We start from the raw sequence: 22,647 nt of genomic DNA, 5'->3' as shown, positions 1-22,647 counted from the left end.
ACGGCGAGAGTGGAAAACAAAAAACTAGGGTTTTGTTTTTTACGATTGGGATTTTATTCGTTTTTAACTTTTTAAGGCTAAAAGGCAAAGCAAGTCGTTAAAGGGGGGTGTGAATTAAAAGGCAAAGCAAAACGTTAGGGGGGGGGGAGGTGAATTTTCTCACGGAAAATCGGAAACCGTTCGGGGGTGGGGTGATTTTATCAGTTGAGGGTCAGTTCTTGGTTTGGTTCTCGTTTCTGGGATCCCAAACCCAGAACCGAACCGAATTTCCACTGGTTCTAGGATCTCAAACCGGAACCGAACCATTTAAATATGGAACCGAACCGAACCAAAGTGGCTGCTTTGGTTCAGTTCCTCGGGTTGAACCGGAACCATGTCCACCCCTAATAAGCAGAGCGACCGAAGCACCGTCAGGTCCATCGCCCCAAGTGCGTCGTCATCAGACTCCGAATCAAAACACCTGGTTGAGCTTATCCCATAAGCCAGCCCGCTGAGCTTATCTCGCTAACCATCACGCCCCCGAAATGCCTTCTGTGATGGTCCCTACCCCATATATAAAACGAGCATACCCTAACGTCGCCTAGTCTAGCGTAGAGAAATCCCAAAGAATGTTAATAAAGAGGCTACTTTCAAGGGTGCCCTTTGGAAGTGCATCTTCAACCAATCACACTCCATAACTCGACTCAGAAATTTTGCGTTATTTTGCTTTGGAAATTTTTAAGGGAAATGCTATCCTCACACCCTTGTTTTAATAATGAAACTCCTATCTTTATTTGCAACATTTCCTATTTAGCTGCTAAAACTTGCTACAATTTCCAAAAATACTATCAACAACCCGTTGCCAACGTGTTTAAGAAAGTGTGGAGTGTAGTTATCAAAACGAAGCAGCCCAGAGATTATTTCAATAGGCTACTCATGGGAAATGATATATCCCATTTTTGCACCCAGCTTTGTTTGTCTTTTCCCTTACATTACTTCATTTTTACCACCTTTTGCTTGTCTGTTCCTAAAAATGAAGTCATTTTAAAGAAAAGAAAAAACCGGATTGGAAATACTAGGAAACAGGGTGGAAATATCATTTACGATTAATCAATATTTACATAGAAAGAAGAGAGGTTTTCACTTGTTTTAAATGAGACTTATCATGATGAGAAATGCTACGTACTTTACCTGTGGTTGCTAGGCTTTCCCGAGTGCTGAAAATTTGGAAAAATAAAACTCTATTTTGACTAGAGTTCTTCTTTTTCCCTGTGTTTTTTTTCCCTGTTTTTCAGGCACCTCTCACGCTCTCTTTGTTTCCTCTCCATTGTCTCTCTCTCTAACCCTCCTTGGCCCTTTCTCTCCCTTGGATAAACTAATATTCCATGGAAATAATTTTTATGACAGTCAAACATAGTAGTGAATAATTTTTTTTACGGAAAACGATATCGGCACTCCCTTGTTCTTGGTTTCTATACTTCTCTATGTAACTACGACTATCAAAATTCCCAAAAAAAACTACCGATACCAATCAGAAATCCCAAAAAGCTACTGATACCAATCGGAAACGTAATAGATAGTGGACAGTGCCATTATCAAAACAAGATGTGCGTGGATATAATATTCACTTGATAGTGACTATAACCTAATGGTAATCCCCGAATTTCGGTGGAGACCGACACCGAAATCACCCAAAACCGAAACGGTCATTTATTTCGGCCGAAATTTTGGAATTTCGGTCGAAATTTCGGTTTTTCCGAAATTTGACCAAAAACTCTGTTTTTTTTAATATTAATTTAATATTTCACCGAAATTTAATATTGAATAAAATATTGGTTTTGGGTTTTGTACCAGATTTCGACCGAAATTTCAAAATATCAGGGTCCGAACCGGTACCGAAACCGAAATTTTAAACCTTATTGGTAATACACAACGGGGCCTGCCTAAATAGACACTCCTAAACAATACTCACAGGTCACAGCATCCACATGTACCAAAAAAAAATGCATAGAAACACAGATTAGCTTTAAATAAAACCAAATACTTCTCTGTTTCCCTCTTTACTTGAGATAAAACACAACTCTATTCGGGATTTCGGGCTCTTCCATCATACAAATTGTTCTAAGAAAAACAAAAACTGGGTGTTCACAAAAAAGTTGTTCTTTTATCCCTGTCAGTTATGAATTCTACATTTGATAAAACTCAGACAATAACCGAGATTATAATACAATAGATATTATAAACATAGCCACCAAATCTTGGATTTCTAACACTGATTAGTAGAAACACCTCATTACTTTTTGGTCTATGTGCTAGAGGACTATGACTAACCTTTTAGCTTTCCCACCTAGTTGTTGGTTTAGGACAAATCAGAGCAGTCAGCAAGCAAATCCGCTGATAACTCTGCCTTCTCAAAAAGTCACATGGTTCAGTTTAAGAGGCAATAACTAAATCAAAATCATCAAGTAAAAACATTAGATAAACTTGCATCGACAAAATTCAATCGCCAGTTGGCCACATGCTTCTGTTACAATCAGTGGGGCTCACATCCATGTGTAAATGAACATCATCCCTGGAATTGAAATTCTGACTAAGGGGATAGCTCCCCACTAAAAGGTCTCTAGTCTCAACCATAGTTAGCAAAATGTGATTCAGCAATAAAACGGGACAGAAAAAATTCGAGTTTAACACGGTTTTGGTTCAAAAAAACAGAAACACAAAAAAATGTAGTTGACCAAAAATGTGTTTAATACGTTTAAAAAAACGCATTTAAAACATTTTCCCCGAAAAAATGAAGTTTTTGATTGTGAAAGTTTTAAATGGAATTTTAAACAGCAAGCCATTAAAATGAGTTTCAAACGGCATTTTTTTGGGAAAAGAAAACCGTTTTTGCTAACTATGGTCTCAACCTTCCACCAAATATCACAACTTAAAGCAGTAGATAACTAACATGAGTGTCAAATGGCCTTAATCGGACATTGTTTAGTCGGAAGGAATGATCCATCAGGGAAGTTCATAAGGTCTCCAGTGCTTAACACTAGAGCTTAATTGGCCAGGGACGGCAGCTGACCACGCATCCAAGTCAGGTATGGGTCCTGTGAGTGCAAGGTAGTTCTCTCCTCCTTCTCCTTCAACCAGCTTCCAGCTTAACTGTGATTGATGAGATTTCAGAATGTGAGCTTTGTGATTAGAATTGGTACTGAGACATAATTGCACAAACAAATGCAACCAAGAATAACCTCCATACACTATCTTAATAATTGAAATTAAAGCACATGAATATTGCTCAAGCATATATATGGATTCATGTTTGATCCTATTTCATACCAGTGCGTTCATATGCAATTCGTGTCACAGTTTTAATAGATCATATGATTTTTCCAGTATTTGTATTTCATGTGCCCAAATGAATTTTATTTTAATGGCATAATTTATATCTAATGGGAAAAGTAACATCTAATAAAATACATTGAAGGAGAAAGTAGACAGATAAAAACAGGGAGTAGGAGAAGCAACAACGAAGCTGAATAAATAAAACTAAGTGGGGACATTGACCTTGTTTATACAACGGCGAATTATACTTGAAAGACTCATATAACCACCCAAACTAAATCTGAAAATTCTAAATTAGAAAATGTATAAAAAAGACGAAAACATACTACAGATATAATCCCAGGAGGTTGCTACTCTAGTGCATCACTTGAACTTGCAGCACACATATAAGGAAGTGTCATGCTACAGTATTGGCAAGACCCTCAGAAACTGGAAGACGATAATATTTGAAAGGAAGGAAAAATCCAACGTGACTCCGAGGTGGGTTCCACCACCTCCAGGATGGATAAAGCCGAATTTTGAGGGGAGTTAAAAAGGAAACCCGGGTAGGGCAGGCAAAGCGGAATATTTCGGAATTCAGATGGACAAACAATTCTCTCATATTCAGGACCAGTCGGGATTTGTGATGCGAACAAGGTGGAAGCAAAAGCGCTACTTTGGGGCTTGAGATGGTTTTCGATACATGGTTCCGGGCAGCTGATTATTGAAGGTGACTCTTCCAATGTTGTAGCATGGGCAACAAATAACACCATCGGACCATGGAAGCTTTTGCATGTTATAGATGAGATTAGGGACTTGGTTGCTCAAACAGTTCCTAAGTTCCATCACAGTCGGAGATCAGCCAATGAAGATGCTGACAAGCTAGCAAAGGAAGGAGCAGACAGGGCTGATATGCAGATTATGCATTCTAGATTGTAATGGCCATTAATTTCAGGACCTGCTTTTCACTTTATTGTTCTTCTGTTGTGGGTTGATCTGCAGGTTATGTATAATCTGCTTTTCACAATCCAGACTATGCATTCTGGATTGTAACGGCCATAAATATTTTCATCATCTGTTAAAAAAACAAAAGTAAACTTTATGGGCTACCCCTATTATGCAAATCGTCCTCTCTCTCTCTCTCTCTCTCTCTCTCTCTCTCTCTCTCTCTCTCCAACCAGGAGCAACTCCTTCACCGGCGATTTGAGAAGATCGACAACTTGATTCGTGACCTTATACCTGTCCAAGAAACTGGATGGAGAAGAAAAAAAAGCTGCTTGTGAGAAAACCCTTGATCCAGAAAGAAATTCTAGAGAGGAAATGCTTAGGATCGAAGAAGATGAAAGTAACCCTGGATCAAGAAAGAAACCCTAGAACGGAGATGATAGAATCAAAATAGATGAAAAAATCCCTAAATCTAGAAAGAAACCCTAGAACGAAACCATTGTTGTCGACCGCAGAGATTGTGGGTCAAACGCCACTAAAACAAGGGGATGATAGAATAGAAGGAGGTCTGAGGATCCGAATCCTAGTTCGTCTTGCCTGCAACTTTTGCCTCTCTAGATAATCAAGGCTATTGATTAACGAACCAACTGCTGAACATCGTCGCCGCACATCGCCACGAATCGAGTTGTCAATCCCCTCCAGTGAACCAACCGCTTTTGCTTTTTTTTATTTGTTAGTGGGTATTCTTCTTGGGTTTCTAACATTTTTCCGAAGAGTTGTTGACACCTCCATCGTCGCTTCACATCGTCTCTGGACATTGTCCGACACTTCCGTCGACGAGTTCTAGCATGTATCTTCGAAACAATAGTAAACAAAATTCCAGGAAAGTTTGGATGTGAACCAAACCGTAGATAAAAAAAGAATCCAAAAAAGTGTTTTCTAAGGTTTATTTTCCCAAAAAAAAATCCCTTGTCCAGACATAACCTTAAGCTCATGTTTACCCCATAATTGCACATCTCATCCACAGCAAATAGCAGACCTTTAACATGTCTTTCCTGTCTTAGAAGCAAGTTGGCATGCTCTTCTATGAAATGCTAAAACTTAAAATTAACCTTCACTGATTGAGTAATGCACCAGTTCATAACTGTACAAAGGAAGTACGATAAAAGATATTACAATCAAATTACATTGGCCAATCAACCTATCCACATTTCTGCTTTGAAAAATACTCCTGGAATTTCAGTCTGCATTTCCTTAAAATGTTTTCTTTATATCTTCTTACAAAAGTCACTTTAGGAACTTGTTTGCATGCGAAGTCATGCAAGAGAGTTTGAATTTTAAGAATAAGAAATGATTGTCAGAGTTTGTATAACTTGGATTCTTGCATAGCAACTAAAATGCAGAAAAATGGTGGTTAAATTAACAATAACAAGAATAAGAATATCATCCACTATTTTTTACCAAAGTGAATACAAGAAAATTATATGGCAATACAGGTACTTATAACTGATTACATGGAGGACTAAAGATGATGCTACCCCACTAATAGAAATCTAAATCACAATAAACGATGAAAATGTAGCTTTATCAGTACTTAATTTCGTGTGTTTCGACCAAATGTAGCTATATCAGCTAATAGTTGGTGCTGAATGAGACAGTGAAAGTTCTCCTTGGAGATTGATAAAGAGACCCTCATCATTCTGTCATTTATCGAAATAAAAGATTAGTCAAAAGATGTCAAATAAGGGAAGGAAGTAACATACATTTCCGGGAAATGCTTCGCATAATGCCTTGATAGTAGAATTATGTACCCAGGCACCATCATTTGCATAGAATGTTCCATAACCATTATTTGATGCTACAACATCAGCCCCAGCACAGTTCACCATGATACGACCATGGGGCATCAGTCTTTTATTGAGTTCCAACCACGTCGCAGCCTGTGATACACAATCCAATAATGCACCCTCCAATTTTACAAAAACTAATATTTTTTAATAAAACATAGCCATGCAAGAATAAGAGCGATAGATAAAATGATAACAGAATAAACAAAATGCACAAATGTGTTAATAAACAAGGAAAGATGTGGACAGAATAGAATGGAACCAAGAATGTTTAACAACCTTTTGTACAAGTGGATGTTCTAAAACAAGAGGTAAGCATATAGATGACAATAGACTAACACAAGGAAAACATTAACTACTATAGAACCCGGAAAACATTTAGGTCATGCAATGCTGGATACACAAATGGTGCCAATAAACTCCCTACAGAGAACATAAAAGACACTCTCAGAGAGGCTCACAATAGAAAGCAAAAGTGTTGCATGTGACAGTCATGTTTGAAACTCCCACATTCAAAGGCGAGAGAGTCAGTGTTTCAAACGCGGATGAGGGTCAAAATGTGGTCGAAGAAAATCCTAGTCAACTAAGCACGACACAGTCGATCGAGTAATTGGTTGAAGAGGCTGAGTACTCGGTTGACGCGGTCATGACTCAGAAGTCAAAGGAGTTTTTCTGGACTTTGTAGGGCAAAACGCGGAAGGCAGCCAAGGGAAAAGGGAGTCTAACTCAGAGGAATCCACGATGACATGGGGGAGTTGTAAAACTATGGGGGAGACTAATTAATTAGGAATCCACGATGACATGGGGGAGTTTAAAGAGACTGTGCCTCTAAATAATGCTTCAGGAGCATTATATAAGCCATCCAAACTACAAGAAAACCATATAGAAATACCCCTCCCTCCCTCCCTCCCTGATTCGATTGATGATGAAGAAAGAGAATTCTTGGTTCAGTTCTCCACCTTGACGACAGAAAAAAGGATTGATCAAATTCTATTGAGTCTGACTCATAGTGATCATTTATCAAAGATCAATAGACGTACAATAAACAAGGTTGACCCCTTGTTTGTTGGTGGAGGCCCAACGAAAACAATCCGATTGATGGTAATCCCATACCATCATTTTCTAGATCAGATTATTTCATCTATTCACTCGAGACTTTTTTTTTCTATCTATCTCATATCAATAAGAAAAGATTTTTTTTGTTATCGTTATCTGACATGGGATTATAGAGGAGCAATAGTGAATAAGTATGAATAGAGTAAGAAAAATCGGAGTGGTGGAGAAAGAATTACACAAATCTCTCTCTCTCTCTCTCTCTCTCTCTCTCTCTCTCTCTCTCTCTCTCTCTCTCTCTCTCTCTCTCACATATCTATAGAACTTTGAAAGTAGAACATACATCGTTCCTAATTTCAAAGTTCGTACTTCATACGGCAAAAAAATCTTCACAAGTTCTACTAATTCTTGGTGCAGGGTTTGATAATGATGACAATGACATGCTACTTCATGGGGGGTGGTAATTAGCAAAACTACTTAAAATAATCTTGGTGAGATTACTTAATAAGTTGTTATTATAAACTTAAGATATTACCTGAATATTAGTTAAGCAAACAAAATCAATTCTAATTACATAAGCGAAGAACAGAAATTATAGACACTTAATCAAAGATTGTGGCTAATCAAGCAACAATATGCACTTTACAGAGCATCAACAACAAACATTCCACTACCAGTTTCTTCCTCCAAAGATTTTATGAAATCATCCAGAGATAGGATCACGCAATATAGTTGGTATATCCTACTATTTCAATTTAGAAAAACAATATGAGAGACATCAAGAGACTTTGCCACTAATATATGAGACCTTTAAATTAAACACATTAGCAGCACAAGGCATATACCTCTTGCAACTGTGGTAAGACCTTTCCATCAGAAAACAAGTCCACCACGATGCCTGGATGGTTAACAGATGTCACTAATAAATACTACGGCAATTAAAAAGAATTCATTGAAAGACATTATATATGACAGTAATAGATAAGTTTTACATGAAAATACTAATGGTAATTACATTGCTAAAAGAAATCATTGAAAGATTTACATGGAAATACTGACCGTAATTACACTGGTAAAAGAACTCATTGAAAGACTTTACATATGGCGGTATTAGATAAGTTCCACAGGAAAAGACTAATTATTACTAAATAGAAGTATGCAACACTCAACCATCGGAATGCTAAAAGGCCAGAAGATAATTGAGAAAAATATATAGAGGAAAAAAAACTAAATTCAAGTCGCTAGACCCTAAAAACTTTACCAGCGAATCCTCCTGGAATAACAGCCGAATGAGAAAGGGCATCACCCACATGAACAAAAAGAATACCACCAGCTTGATTACACTTCTCTAGATGAGATAGACCAAGATATTCTCTTGCTTGATCAATCAACTGCCAATTAGTAAAAACAAAAAAATCATCTCAAGGTATGAAAATGTTTAAAGTTCTCTTGTGGTAAGATCTCACCATATAGTTCTTTTCACAAAAAAAAAAAAGATCTCACCATATAAGGAAACACACAATCATGTATAAATCTATAAATATGTACCTCGTAGAATAGTCAATACAAGTTCCATAAATAGTTCCAAGAGAAGTACAAAATTATGAGCTTTCTGGGGAGAGATTCTAACTAAAGCATCAAGCTAACTTCATAGTTCACATTGTAGTGATTTTGTCTAAATCGAATTGTAACTTTTTGCTAGTCACGAAGCAACTCGAGCATATCATTGCATGTATTTCATAAGTTCTCCTAGTCACTGTAATTCAATGGCCTCTCTCTAGGAAGCCTTTTTGGGGCTTGTGGCTAACACACATGTGATATTATTAGAAAATGGAAAGAGATAATTACCGATAAGGGTCCAAGATTGATTCTTGCTTCCAGATGGACATCGCCACCTTCTACCACTCTAGGGAGGAAATCCGGGTATGGCTTCTATTTCCAGCAGGTCGATCAGATGAGAACCGAGAAAAAAAAACTTGACCTTTCCTGGATGGGATTTGGGTTTGTAGGCTTCTATTTCTGAGTTTTTAATTAGAGTCAGTCTATTTCTCTTGTATCTGAAGTCGGAACATCTCATTCCTCTTCACATATGTCAAATTTCTTTTAATCAATGAAAGCTGTTAACTTTAAAAATAAAGTGACTGCACCTATTAGCTGATATTTCCAAGCAAATGGAAAGTTTATTTTTATCCAGGAGCCTTAAAATATTATAACCATAATTTTTTAAACATTTCTATGAAAAGAAGAAAGGTGCACGCATTAAAGTTGCTCTTGAAAATGGTAGAACTTTTAATTGTCTTAAACTTCATGGAGAGATGTAGGGTTGGATCAGTCAATATGTGAAGGCCCCACATTGTGTTGCAACAGTTAATGCAATAGCCTTATGTGTTTCTTCTAAGGTAAATCATGCCAAGAACTTGGTCCTTTCAAGAAAAATTTGCCCATACATCAGGGTCATCTCTCAATTGAATTGCTCTGTGCCGCAATCTTGAGGCACGTGTTCGATCTACCAAAAAAAACGATATAAATTCAACCAAAAATTCAACTGTAGAATGTTTTGATGCTCGGGTGTATAACTTTTCAAATTTTCACATTTTTCTGAGGACCCTTTAAATGTTTAAAAAGTATTCCACCACATCATTTCCAAGTGCCCACAAATTTGGTGCCCCTGTGCCTACTCCCACAGTTCGGATTCACAAACCATCATCCCTTGCACATCTGGGTATAGAAACTTATGCTTAATTGAAATGCGGGTAATAAAACTAAAATTTTGTGTAGCATATCTAATGCAGAAAACAGATAGTTTAAATAGGTAGCAAGTGGTTTATTGGAAGATACGTGGCAGGAGTGCCCCTTACTATCTGCACTTAACTGAAAAAAAAAAAAGCTAATGAAATTAAGACATTGTACATCATATATAATAAAAGAATCCCATATGTCCCATTTAAAAGGGTGTTGTTAGGAAGACACATCCATGTCAGGGATGTCCCTGAAAGCTCTTCCTTTCTAACATCTTTCCAAGGATGTATTTTTGTAATGACAATACCCCTATCTTTTAATAAAAAGTCAAATATATGTGTTGGATCACTTGGAAATATTTGGAGGGCATGGGACAACCTTGCCACAAGTGTGTCTACATATCATTTCCAAATTTAAAATCTGTAATAAAAGATACATAGCAGGAGTGGCTTACTATCTCATCAATCTCCCAACCTTCAAGCTTCAAAGAAGGGCACAATTCAAGCATCAAATGAGCTGCAGTTCCACCACCCTGAACAAGCATAAATTTAACCATCTCAAATCCATGCGAAATTATTTCTTTCATAGACAGATTAGAAGTAAAAAGTTCAAGTTAAAATAATAATAATTAAATTACCAAACCCAAGATTGCAATGGGGCCCTGTGGAACAATAGCTGGGAGTGTTGCAAACTCGTCCTGAACAACACATTAGGAAATGAGGTAAAAAAATGGCGCCACAAATGCTAATTTACAGAAAGAAATGTGAAATCCAGAGTCATACACAAGCATATACGTATATGGCACAATATATGAAGAGGAAATCCTAAAGTGCACTATAAAAAAGAGAGACAGGAAACAAAGAAAAAACAAAACCATCAGAAAGGGAAAGCAAATTGGAAATTGACCATTTCAAAAAAAAAAAAAAAATTGGTAATTGACCTGTCAACATAAAAGTACAATGTAATCCAAGAATACTTTGCAGAGGACATTACTAGCATAAAAATTGAGCATTTAAGCTTATCTTCACTACAAAAATCAACACAAATTTGGTTCCATCTCAATGTGCAACTTCATCTATATTCTCTTAGTAAAATTTGCAAAGATTAGATGTAGAAAACAAGCTAGAATAAGAAAAATAGAGTACAGAAATGATTTCATCAATATGTCAACACAGAATACATGTTTACAAGATGGACCCAAAAAGGGTAGCATGGGAGTTATACGCTAATAGAGAATCAAGGAAATTAGTCTGCACAATCAAGGGGAATGCTAAAAAAAAGAACTTTTGACTACAAAGAGAAACATATATTTAAAAATATTGAGGCCATTTCTCAATCGATATCACACATTCTCAATAGATATCAGACATATATGATGTAAAAAGTCTTCCATGAATACGATAGACCACAAAGATAGTAAGAGGTCGAAGAGACATGCCGGAGTCAAAACAAAGTAACGCAGTTCCTTTCATTCAATAATAACAAAATACAAGTTACAACTGATATTTAAATGGGGATGCAAAAATGACCAAGTACCCTTATCCTGAATTTCGAACTGGTCTAAGTCTCCACATCAGGCTAAAATGGTACACCAGACATGCTACGCCTGTTCACCAAGTGATGATGATGATCAGCCGTAAGCCACTTCGTGAAGATATTTGCGGTTTGTTCATGACTTGTAAGATGGCAAGAAAATACTTCACCACTCGACTCTATACTCGGCTTCAAATCATGATCAAGCTATTATCTTTTGTTTGTTCCTACTCCAAGAGATCATGCAATTTTTCATCAATATGCAGTACCTCATATAGATTTCCGCGTGTTAGGATCCATAGCCCAGTCTATATCCAATTAACCACATATCCTCACTCTCTTGTCTTGAATGATTTTGTAAAATCGTCCATGAACTACGGTCCATCTAAGGTATCTCAAAATAGGTGTTCTTTTAGAGGGTCATGCAAATGCTGACATATTTGATTTACAACATAGGTAATATCTACCCCAGTGAGCGTAAAATAGTGCAGGGAGGCCACTATAATTTGATAAGTGCACTCCAGCTGGTATTGGCGGTCTTTTAAGGGATGAATGGGGATCTAATAGATGGGCTTTCTCAGGCCCTATTGGAATCTCAGACTCAAATGATGCAGAGGTGAGTTCTTCAAGGAATTAGGTTAATGGAGAGTAGAGAATTGGATAATTTAACTGTGGAAGGTGATTCACTCAGTGTGATTAGTTAGTTGGAGGGCAGGTCCCCTCCCCCTTGGAGATTCAAGCCCCTTATTCTGGAGATCTGGGATCAGGTGTCGCCTTTTGAGGTTTCTTTTCAGCATATCAGAAGGTCTGGCAACTGCGAGGTAGATAGCCTAGCTAGAACGGGAGTTCTAAGAGATAGGCTAGAAGTCTTTGATTTTCATCCTCCTTGAATGGGGGCCTCTGTGTCTTCATTTTATGTAAGCTGCCTTTGTATCGGTTTGTATCTCCTTACTCTGTCCATCTCAGGCGAGTAAGCTAGCTTTTGCTCTTCTTCTTTAATAAAAACTCACCATTCAAAAAAAAAATTGATAAGTGCATAGATCCTTAACTTTCTCACTTCTCAGGTACAGATGTTTTTAGCATAAACAACAGAATAACCATAGGCTTGCAATTCATCATACAAAAACTATTAAATAAATCAAGTGCATACTTTCTTTGAAATAAAAGCATTCTATCTTTGGCTCTTTCAACATCCACTCTTCAGGAAATAATGAAGAATTCCAAGATCCTTCATGTTAAAGAATTCGTTGTTTCTAAGTAGCTGAATGCCACCACTATCACTTTTTTAAACCTGGAATTTATTTAGGAACTCGGGCCTGCACCTTAAATTTTATTGATATGATAAAGGAGTTCAAAGGGGGGAGGGGGCGTGATGCAGAGCATACCCTAGCGCATCGGCTTTTCATTGGATTGCATCGACGTGGAGTAGTTCTAGTGTCAGATTTGTTTTTTGTAAGCCCTTTTGTTGGGATGTCCCATATGGTGGCCTGATTAGTCGTTTTGTCCATTAGGGGTAGGGAGTATTTTCACGTTGTTCTAGGGCTGGTCTATATAAAGCCCACAATCTATCATATTCTGGATTTTTTGATGATTTGAAATTTGAGTTTCTTCTCTGTAGAGAGAGAGAGAGAGAGAGAGAGAGAGAGAGAGAGAACTTGGCTCTTTCTCTTGTATCCCTGATCTTTTTCTTGTAAAATTAGATGTGCAAGCTTGTGATCCTAGCTTAAATCCATTTCTCCCATTTTCATTTCTCGTTGAATGCAACAGCCCGTTGCCGACAATTCCGTGCTTGATCCGATCGCTTGCGTCCCCACGCTCGTGTAAAGATCAAGAGAAGAACGCTTTCACAGATCGCCCTACTTCAAAATTGGTATCAAAGCCGCTGCAAAGCTTTTCAGCCTTTGCAGATCTTGGGGAGAAAATAGAAATCTCAAATCCTGGAAGATCCGGGCAAAGACAATATCGAAATTGAAGTGGTGTTATTGCTATTTGTGAATGTTATTATGGTGTCTTCTACAAAATCTTACGTCCTGTAAAGTAACTTCATATTTAATTTTGTGGATACTGTTCATCTTAATTGAAGGAAAAGCTGAATTCTGTGTGCTCGGTTTGCTCTTTGAATCATGTGATTTGAATCCTTTTGATCCGTCATCCAATTCCTATATTTTTGAAAGCTTCAACTTCGAGTGATTAAATTCGGGTTTATTTTTTTAAGACGCTGGAAACATCTGCTATGGGTACTGGTAGTGATTTGCTAGAATGCTGATAGATTTTACATAGTGGGGAGACAAGTTCTGGCTTTTGGTCCTCATTCGAAGTTAGAGACTCCTCTACACAGAATCCAATCCACTTCGTGTATTTGCCATTGGAAGTGAAAAGCTGCTTATGAAGTTTTTGTCTGTTTTCATGGCTTATAGGTCTGGTATATAGAACAGCATATATCTGAATTGTATTATCTTTTTTCATCTCAATTGAAATCGAAAGGCTCCAATACAAGTCAGTTTAGACTAGTTCTGTGGAGTTAAAACAAGGTTGAATATCTCTGAGTTTGGCTCAACTGTTTGAGAATTTGACTCTACCTTCTAAATTTGAGTTGAGGACAGAATCCGGAGGAACAATTATTGTGATCAGTTACCTCTACAAATCTGCAGCTTGCTTATATCTGTCTGGAATTTTTCATCATACTCGAACCTTAATACCTCATAAGATTGATGCTGCTTATGAATGCCTTTGAAGACAACCTCCAAGGTTCCAACTTGTATCCTTCTCAGGTTACGGTCCTCATCAAGATCCACATGCATAGAGACCTTTGATGAGGTTCAAAATTCCTTTGCCAAGCTTTCACTCAATGACGAATTTAAATGCAAAAACAGTACGGAATTCATTCATTTACAGTAGGAGGGATATTCACGAATAGTAATTAAGAAGACTCAGCTTCTTGAATGATTTTCAAGAAAGACACTTCATGAGCCAGAGCTTTTAGGAGAAATTTTTTTGTGAACTCCAAGAGAATGTGTTGCATGAAAGCTCCTGGTGTAAACGAACCAGATCCACAATTCAGAATCCACCAAAGTATTCAAAATACAGAGTTTTGTAATTCATGCGAATGAAAAACACAAAACTCATAAATTCGATGCTTTTAAGTTCATGCATGGCTAAAATGATCATTCGTCTGTCCGATCTGGTCAATATTCAAAAGGCAAACAAAATATTCCTGGAGCGAATTCTTATTACAAGCAAGGATTTCGTCTAGACCAGATCCAGGTACGGAAAATGCCAACGTCTGATGCACAGATTGCAGCATTGGAATTCCTTTCACCAGATCCAAATTATCTCAATTGAATGTATTGAACTCAGTTTCTATAAACCTCTTGAGTGACTTTAAAACCACAACTCAACTCAACTCAACAAAGCCTTTGTCCCAAACTAGTTGGTGTCGGCTAAATGAATCCTTTAGAACAAATTCATGAAGAAGGTAAAAGGAATCTACCCGGCTCTAATCCTAGTTCTAGTTGGGTTCTTCTACGTGAATCATTTTCTTAAAACCACAAGCATTGGAAAAAAAAAAAAAACTCCTACCAGATGATGAATGCGTTCGAATACAAGCGAAATTACCATGAAAATTCAACATGCAGAACTCAGGCACCACTCTCTTCCAACTGGAAATCGAAATCCTCTTTTTTTTAAACAAACGTGGAGCTCAGCAGATGAGATCCATTCTAGATGGCATAACTACTTTGAATGAGCTTCCAGAACTGGAAGAGAATGTGATTTAGATTCCAGATCTGGATCGCAACAATCAAAGCTCCCACCGAATCAAAACTGATCTGGATCGCAACAAAACTGATCCTCCTTACAGGAGTTGTGTGCTCAAATTTCATTGTAATAATCAAACCCTTTTGCAGATTTAAGCAACAGAGAGTTCAGTTTCGCGCACAAGAACAAATGGCCAATTGTTTCTCTCCTTAAAGTTTCTCTGGAATGTAACTGAAATTCAGCAACTCTCTGCATGAGAGGAAAATTCACCACTCGATCTTGCTCCTTTTTATCTCCAGGACCAGCAAAATTAAAAACACTTCGCTTATTGCTCTGATACCAATTGATGATGGAGAAAACACGTGGAAGCTTTGAATTTCTAGCATCATTGAAACTTAGGGCAGAATCCTGAATTTGTGAGCTCCTCTTGGTGGATTCTTCATGAAAAATCTTGAAATTCAGCAAGAAGATGCTGAATTTTGGCAAAGATGGATAAAACCTTGAATTTCAAGGCAAAAGATGATAAAATTCCATGGAAGAGCTTGATTTACCAGCTCAATTTCTCCCTTGGATGAAAATTCCACAAGAAAAAACCCTCTTTGCAAGAGATTTTCCCTCCAAATCCGATTGGATCCAAGATCTAGAGAAAAATCTCTCCTCTTCAAATTCAAATTCAAACAAAAATATTACAAATGGGGGGAAAAGTCCCTTTTATAGACCACAAACAAGAAAAATGACCTAACCACCTCTAAGTGAAGGAAAATAACCCAAAAGTACATTAGTAGCCACAAAATATCCAAACTACCCGTATTAATGAAAAGACCACTAAAACATATGAAAGTAGCAAAATTACACACATGACCATATATGAAACACAAGCAACACTACCCTAAGGAGATATCAAAGGCAGATGTAGAAAATCTAGGGGATGCTCCTGCACAATGTTACCTAGACCGCGGTTTGTTCTGGGACGAGGTACGGGAACAGATATGGGGTACAATGGTAGCCCGGTACGCACTATGATGAGGGCAGGCAAGTTGGTATGCTCTTTGGAGTCGCAAGTCGGTTTGGAATGATACTTTGGGATGCTCTGGCACTCTATACCAGTGTTTAAAAATGTGGATGCGGCGCGAAATGCAGCTTCGCAGTAGAGTACTCAAGTGACACGGTCATAATTCAGGAGCTCTGTAGGGCAAAACTTAGAACATGGATGCGGCACAAGGCGGAATGCAGCCAAGGTAAAAGGGAGTCAACTCAGGGGAGTTGAAGCGGATGGCGGAGTTTTAAAACTATGCTCTATACATATCTCTCTACACACACACACACACACACACATATATATATATATATATGAGCAATGATAGATACAAGGGAGCCCTTGCATAAAGAGCCAAAAAGGGCTCTGGATTGGATCCACGTCATTTTCAGTTACAACTTAAAATTGGTTGAAAAAGTAAAATCAGTTACATTTGATGACGTGGATCCAATCCAAAGCCCTTTTTTGGCTCTTTATGCAAGGGCTCCCTTGTATCTATCATTGCTCTATATATATATATATATATATATATATAGGGGAAAGTGATTGTGAGCGGCCCCTCATAAAAGCTTATATGAGGTGACCTCTAAAAACATGGTGGACCCACATTTTTGGGGTGATCCGAGCCGGTCATTTGATAGGCCCTGACGTAGATAAGGGGTGCCCAGAAAATCAGCTCCATAGAATCATCCCAACCCTTCGTACCGTGGAGGTGAAAGAGGGGGAAAATGGGTGGGTAAGTTGGCAAATTTATACCCGCCCATTTTCCCCTCTTTCACCTCCACAGTTTGAAGGGTTGGGATGATCCTATGTAGCTGATTTTTTGGGCACCCTCTATCTAAGTCAGGGCCTATCAAATGACCGGTTCGGATCACCCCAAAAATGTGGGCCCACCATGTTTTTAGCGGTCACCTCATATAAGCTTATATGAGGGGCCGCTCACAATCACTTTCCCTATATATATATATATATATATATATATATATATATATATATATATATATATATATATATATTTATTTATTTATTTATTTATTTTTATTTTTTATTTTTATTTTATTTTTCATATATTTTTACAAGAATGTCATTCCATAGTACAAACTACATACATTTAATAAACAAAATCAAAACCCTCATGTATGGCATTCATACTTATTCAAATGAAAATTCTAGTTCCAATCTACCGAAATATATAAAATTTGAAGATCTTCAAATATTACTAAATTAAGTACCAGCATATATTGCCTTCTCAATCTTAAATGATAGCAAATAGAAAATAACCATTCAATTCCGAAATGAAAAACATAAAAACATGATAAATGATAAAACTAATAAACTATTGTACATCTCTCTTTCCCTAGTTCATTAAAGTGTTCGCTATTGCAAAACTGGACATGCGAGCTTGTCGTCGCCTGGATCGACGAATTGATGGTCCGCTTGAACTTGGAGGAGCAGGTCTTGTGCTAGAAGCCGGCATCGAAGCATGTGAGGATGATTTTTCATCATTTTTTATTTTTTTTTTTGTAAAATCATTTGAAGCTTCAGGTTGCCAATTTTGGCAATCCAGGTCGCAAATGACCCGCGTTTGGGATCGTGCGACCCCGGTTTATGGGTCGGAGAGTAAGATGGTGACAGAGGTAAAAATGCTCCCGCATCATGATCCTAACATATTATAAATTGACAAGTTGAGAAAACACATGAAATGAAGATGGGTTATCCTCAGAGCCTCAGAGAACCTATTCAAGAGGAATCGTGATGAAGAATTGAGAAAAAAGAAATCAAAATATGGAAAATGACAGAATGAATTAGAATCGAGACAAATATTGATGATATGATGCAAAAATGGGGTTAAAAGAGAGAGGAGATGATGAAGAATTTGAGGAAGGGAACGAGTGGGGGAATGTAGGGTTGGAATGGAGAGAAAAAAAGGGCGGCCCAGTGCACGAGGCTCCCGCCATTGCGGGGTCTGGGGAGGGCTAGACGTACGCAGCCTTACCCCTACTTTGCAGAGAGGCTGTTTCCGTGACTGGAACCAGTGACCACCAAGTCACAATGGAGCAACCGTTGCGCCAAGTTTCTGTGACTCGAACCCGTGACCACCTGGGGAGGCCTAGATGAATGCCAGCCATATCCCTGCTTTGTAGGGTTGGAATGGAGAGATGTGGTCAAAATGAGAATTTGGGGTTTGAAAATTTCATAGGGTTTGGGAGGATTTTGTGGATTTTGATGTTTGACAGGGAAAACTGCCAGCATGCACCTTTTTTCAAATTATGTTGTGTGCTAAAATGCACCAACTTAAGTAAAATGAGTGCAACCTCCTTTTATAACGTAAATAGAAGCTTAGGTGAGTTGATTACTTTCACCTCACTAAAAATGAGGCTTAAGTTAGAAACCAAAAAGGAGGGATTTTATGAGACTAGAAAAAAATGAGGGGGAAACCCCAGTATTCGTGGGGTTGAAGAAATTTTTTAGTTTGATGATTTTGGAGAAAAGATCAAAAAGAGGGATTGAAAAAACCATTGGGAAGTGAAATTGGACAAAAATAGAAATTGATTTTATGTAGGGAATGAAATAAAATGAGGAGAAAAAAAGAGAAAGAGACAATACAAAACTGAGAGAGATGGAAGGGACAATAAATATTTTGATCATGGCGTGCCCTTGGATCTTGATCTTCTTGATCTCAAGACTTTGATACCATCAAAAATCTACCTTGAATGTGTTGATCATACAGATAGTGCATAAGGTAGAAGAGAATCGTTCTCAAAATAGTGCATAAGGTAGAAAGGAATCCTTCTCAAAAATTATGAGACTTGAGAAGTAGATATACAAATGTGGAAGGTGAAAAATATGTATGAACTGAAAATATGGAAGCTGAAAGTCAAAGCTCAGTATCCAATTGGGTATCTAATATATATATATAGACACACACACCTCTATGAGAACTGGAAATATGAAAGGTAGAAGTCAAAATTGGGCACCGAACCAGGTATCTTTCATGTGGGTTCGTAATTCGGTAGCTTTGATGTATTATAGTGAACCATATTACCTCTATGCAATATGACGTGGCATTGGGCAAACCAAGGAACATAGGTTCTAGCATATGTGAGAATTAATCACCATACCATCGTTCATTTTCTAATCAAAGACAGACTGTTGAACACAAACATGTACTTCTATAGATATCAAGCAAGAGTTAAGAATTTGGGAATATGGACAAACCCAATTCCTTGATCGAAAGGCTATAATGGAGTACTTGACAAGGAAATCTTCTTTGATTATCAGTTCTTTAGAAGAGAACCACCAAACATAGAAAATCAACGCATGAGTTTGGGAGAGCTAAAGAGGCTCATAGTGATTCAATACAAGGTTTGAAATTTCGGTATCGGTTTTGGCTGTGGCCGAAATTCGGTACAAAAAAACAAATTTTGTTAATTGCCGAAATTTCAGCAAAAATGTAAATTTCGGGAAAAAAAAAATAAAAATTACATATGGCCGAAATCTGGGCCGACACCAAATTCATGTACTTTCGGTGTCGGCCCTGGCCGAAATCTGAAATTTCTGTATTCCGGCCGAAATTTAAAACAATGATTCAATATACATGTTATAGACTAAGCCTAGTAAAGAAGAAAGTGAAAAAAAAAAAATGTAACACAAACCAATTTAAATCTGTATTTTGATCTGCTTAACCTTTGAAATTCAAGCTTCTGTTGGTAAGCCGCATCCTCTGAAAGGATGATATAAAATCACAATGCTTTGAAAGGGAAGAAGCATGGGTACTAAAAGGTAGAAATGACTTAAAGCAATCTTCATTAATTCATTACAGACAAGTCCAACAAAGCAACTCCTAACTGTGCACTCAAGTCGAATCAGACAGTTCAAAACTAGGTGACTTATATCTAGGATGCAAGATAAAATAAAAATAGATTGAGACGAAAATAGTACCCAATATGAACCGGTCCATTTATGTCCCTTATTATAGATGCTATGAATATTATCTGCACCAAAATACATTTAGTCAGAAATACAACCTCAGGGAAAAGGAACGCCAGGCGTATTACATGTCAATGTCAAATTTCTAATAAAAAGTTCAGTTGATAGTTTATCCTGCTATGGAAGAATAGCCTACTTGAAATACAAAAAAAATGAAAGAATCATGAAAAATCCTACCACTTGATAATAGTTTAGGAGAAGAGCCACACTCAAATAATGCCAAGAATCAATAGAAAACATAATTTTAAAAAAAAAACTATTGAAGCAAGCAGGAAAGAACCCACATCTTCATGTGAACAAATTACCATTTCTTTAAACAAAATTATGTTGATCTATCACTAACCCAAATTAGGTTATATACTGAATGCCTCTATCCAATGACCAAACTATGAAAAAATTAATACATTAACTAATATACCCTCACATACAAAAACATCTACATAAAGGGAATTTCCCAAATGCTCATCAAGTTGGTATACCCCATAAAATGTTTTGTCAAACAATGGAGAACCCTCTCAAGAAATTAATTTTCAGATTAAAAATTAAAAGGGTTTCGAAAACAGACAAGATTGGGAGAAAATTAAAAAGAAGAAAGTTTGTTACGAGTGGAATCAAGGAGGAGAATCCTGGAATTGGGGTTTTCAAGGATGACAATATGATTGTACTGGCTTGTGATTGCACAAAGGACTGAGTAATCATCCTCCGTGGTTGAATCATGTTGGAAAGCACTTGGATAGTAGGGGGAGCCGTGTTTTCTTTTGCAGGTCTTTGTGAAGAAGTGGAGTCCATTAGCAGAAGTTCGGAGAATTGAAAGAAGGTTCACCGAGCGGCAGCCGTGGGAGACTGAGAAATGTGGAATCAGAGAGCGGGAAAGTAATGGAATAGCAGCTAAGGCCATGCCCATCTGGACTTTCTCCCTCCTCTTATCTCTCTCATATGGGATAGTAAGGGATAAAAAGGGCAGTGACAATCTTAGACCCAAAACATGGGCCTTTGGTGGGGCCTGACAAGTGAATTGTTTTGATATTTAATCAGGTAGGCCCCACTTGTACCTATTCTGACAATTAGTACTCTCTCTCTCTCCAAAACATGGACCTTTGGAGTAGGGGTGCAGCTTGTCAACCCGAACCCGACGGATTGAACCCGAATTTGGGTTGGGTTTGGTTTTTTTTTTAAATCGGGTTGGGTTGGGAAAAATCAACCCGAATTGGAAATCTGGTTGGGTCGGGTTTGGGTGTAGGGCAACCCGACCCGACCCGAAACCTGATTTCCAATTCCGATATGTGTTTAAATGTGCTTAAATCCCGATTTTAACTAAACACATTTTCCATTGAAGCTAGAAATGTGCTTAAATTTCAACATAAATTTATCCTTCAGTTCAATTACAAAGAGTTTATATATGGTGGCTGCCTGTGTAGGAATGTGAGCAAAAAAAAAAACAATGGGGCCCACAAAAAACATGTGCATAAATTGGAAATCGGGTTGGGTCGGGTTGACCCAATTGCAAATCGGGTTGGGTCGGGTTGGGTCTGGCTAGATTGAAAATCGGGTCGGGTTGGCCTCAACCCGACCCGAGTTGCACCCCTACTTTGGAGGGGCTTAACAAGTGAATTGTTTAGATATTTGAACCAGGTAGGCCCCACTTATACTTATTCTGACAAGTAGTTCTCTCTCTTCTCTCTTTGATCACAAACCTTTGGTGGGGCCAACAATGAATGGTCAAGGTTTTTGAAGAAGGTGGACATGATATAAAGTATATTTTTTTAAAAATACTTGGGACTACCTGATTTGAAGATCCAAATCATTCATTTGTTGGGCCCCAAACATAAATAGGCCTTGCCCATAAAATCAACCACATAAGATTAGGGGTGCAACTAGGGTGGAGTTGGGTTGCGTTGAAGCCAGCCCGAACTTGACCTAACTCTAAAACCAATGAAGGCTAACGCGACCAAACCCGAAAATTTAATATCTCAACCTGAACCCGACCCAATTTCCCAATTGAAGTTGGCTGAGTCAGGTTGAATCGGTTATGGTGATATCTTTCCCCTTTAGGGTTTGTATGTTCTAAAAAACAAACAGAAAAAATTGGTAAAAAAGAAATTAAAAATGTCAGATTTTGATGCAGGCCAGGTCAACCGACACCTCAACCTGAACCCGACTCAAACACAACCTAACCTGCAATTTTTTAGGGTTGAACCTGGCACGAGTTGCACCCCTAAATAGGATGATCCAAACCCCCTGACCAGCCTCTACAGATCGAAGAGTTAGGATCATCACATGGTGATGATTTTCAATGGGCCCTATTTACATTGTTTGGATATTGGAATAACGGTCGCAATGAATAATGAATTTTCTAATAGACATGTCTATGTGATGTATATACGGAGGTGAGCATATATTTTTTTAGAAAAAGTGGGGTCCACCTTGCTGAAAGATCTAAACCATTCAATTGATAGG

At 37.8% G+C, this 22,647-nt stretch overlaps 1 protein-coding gene across 2 annotated transcripts; it reads right to left on the bottom strand.

Moving 5' to 3' along the window:
- Nucleotides 1-2,427: 2,427 nt before the first annotated feature.
- On the bottom strand, nucleotides 2,428-21,151 carry LOC143857277 (uncharacterized). Of its 2 annotated transcripts, XM_077367697.1 has the most exons (9): nucleotides 20,794-21,151; nucleotides 20,143-20,195; nucleotides 10,513-10,572; nucleotides 10,330-10,407; nucleotides 8,398-8,527; nucleotides 7,982-8,034; nucleotides 6,048-6,176; nucleotides 5,831-5,936; nucleotides 2,990-3,129 (listed from the first exon to the last, which is right to left on the bottom strand). In XM_077367697.1, exons 1-8 carry the CDS (start codon nucleotides 21,092-21,094, stop codon nucleotides 5,865-5,867), a joined length of 876 nt encoding a protein of 291 aa, XP_077223812.1. In that variant the 5' UTR covers nucleotides 21,095-21,151; the 3' UTR covers nucleotides 2,990-3,129; nucleotides 5,831-5,864. The 2 variants fall into 2 exon arrangements, with proteins under 2 accessions (XP_077223811.1, XP_077223812.1); XM_077367696.1 differs by lacking the exon at nucleotides 5,831-5,936 and having other exon boundaries at nucleotides 2,428-3,129; nucleotides 6,000-6,176; nucleotides 20,794-21,150.
- Between the last annotated feature and the right edge of the window lie 1,496 nt (nucleotides 21,152-22,647).

Source organism: Tasmannia lanceolata, unplaced genomic scaffold, assembly GCF_043159265.1.
Source record: "Tasmannia lanceolata isolate RefF3 unplaced genomic scaffold, GAP_Taslan_0.1 ptg000024l, whole genome shotgun sequence".
NCBI classification, from domain to species: domain Eukaryota; kingdom Viridiplantae; phylum Streptophyta; class Magnoliopsida; order Canellales; family Winteraceae; genus Tasmannia; species Tasmannia lanceolata.
The sequence above is the reverse complement of the archived record's forward strand: the minus strand, read 5'-3'. Positions and strand labels throughout refer to the sequence as shown.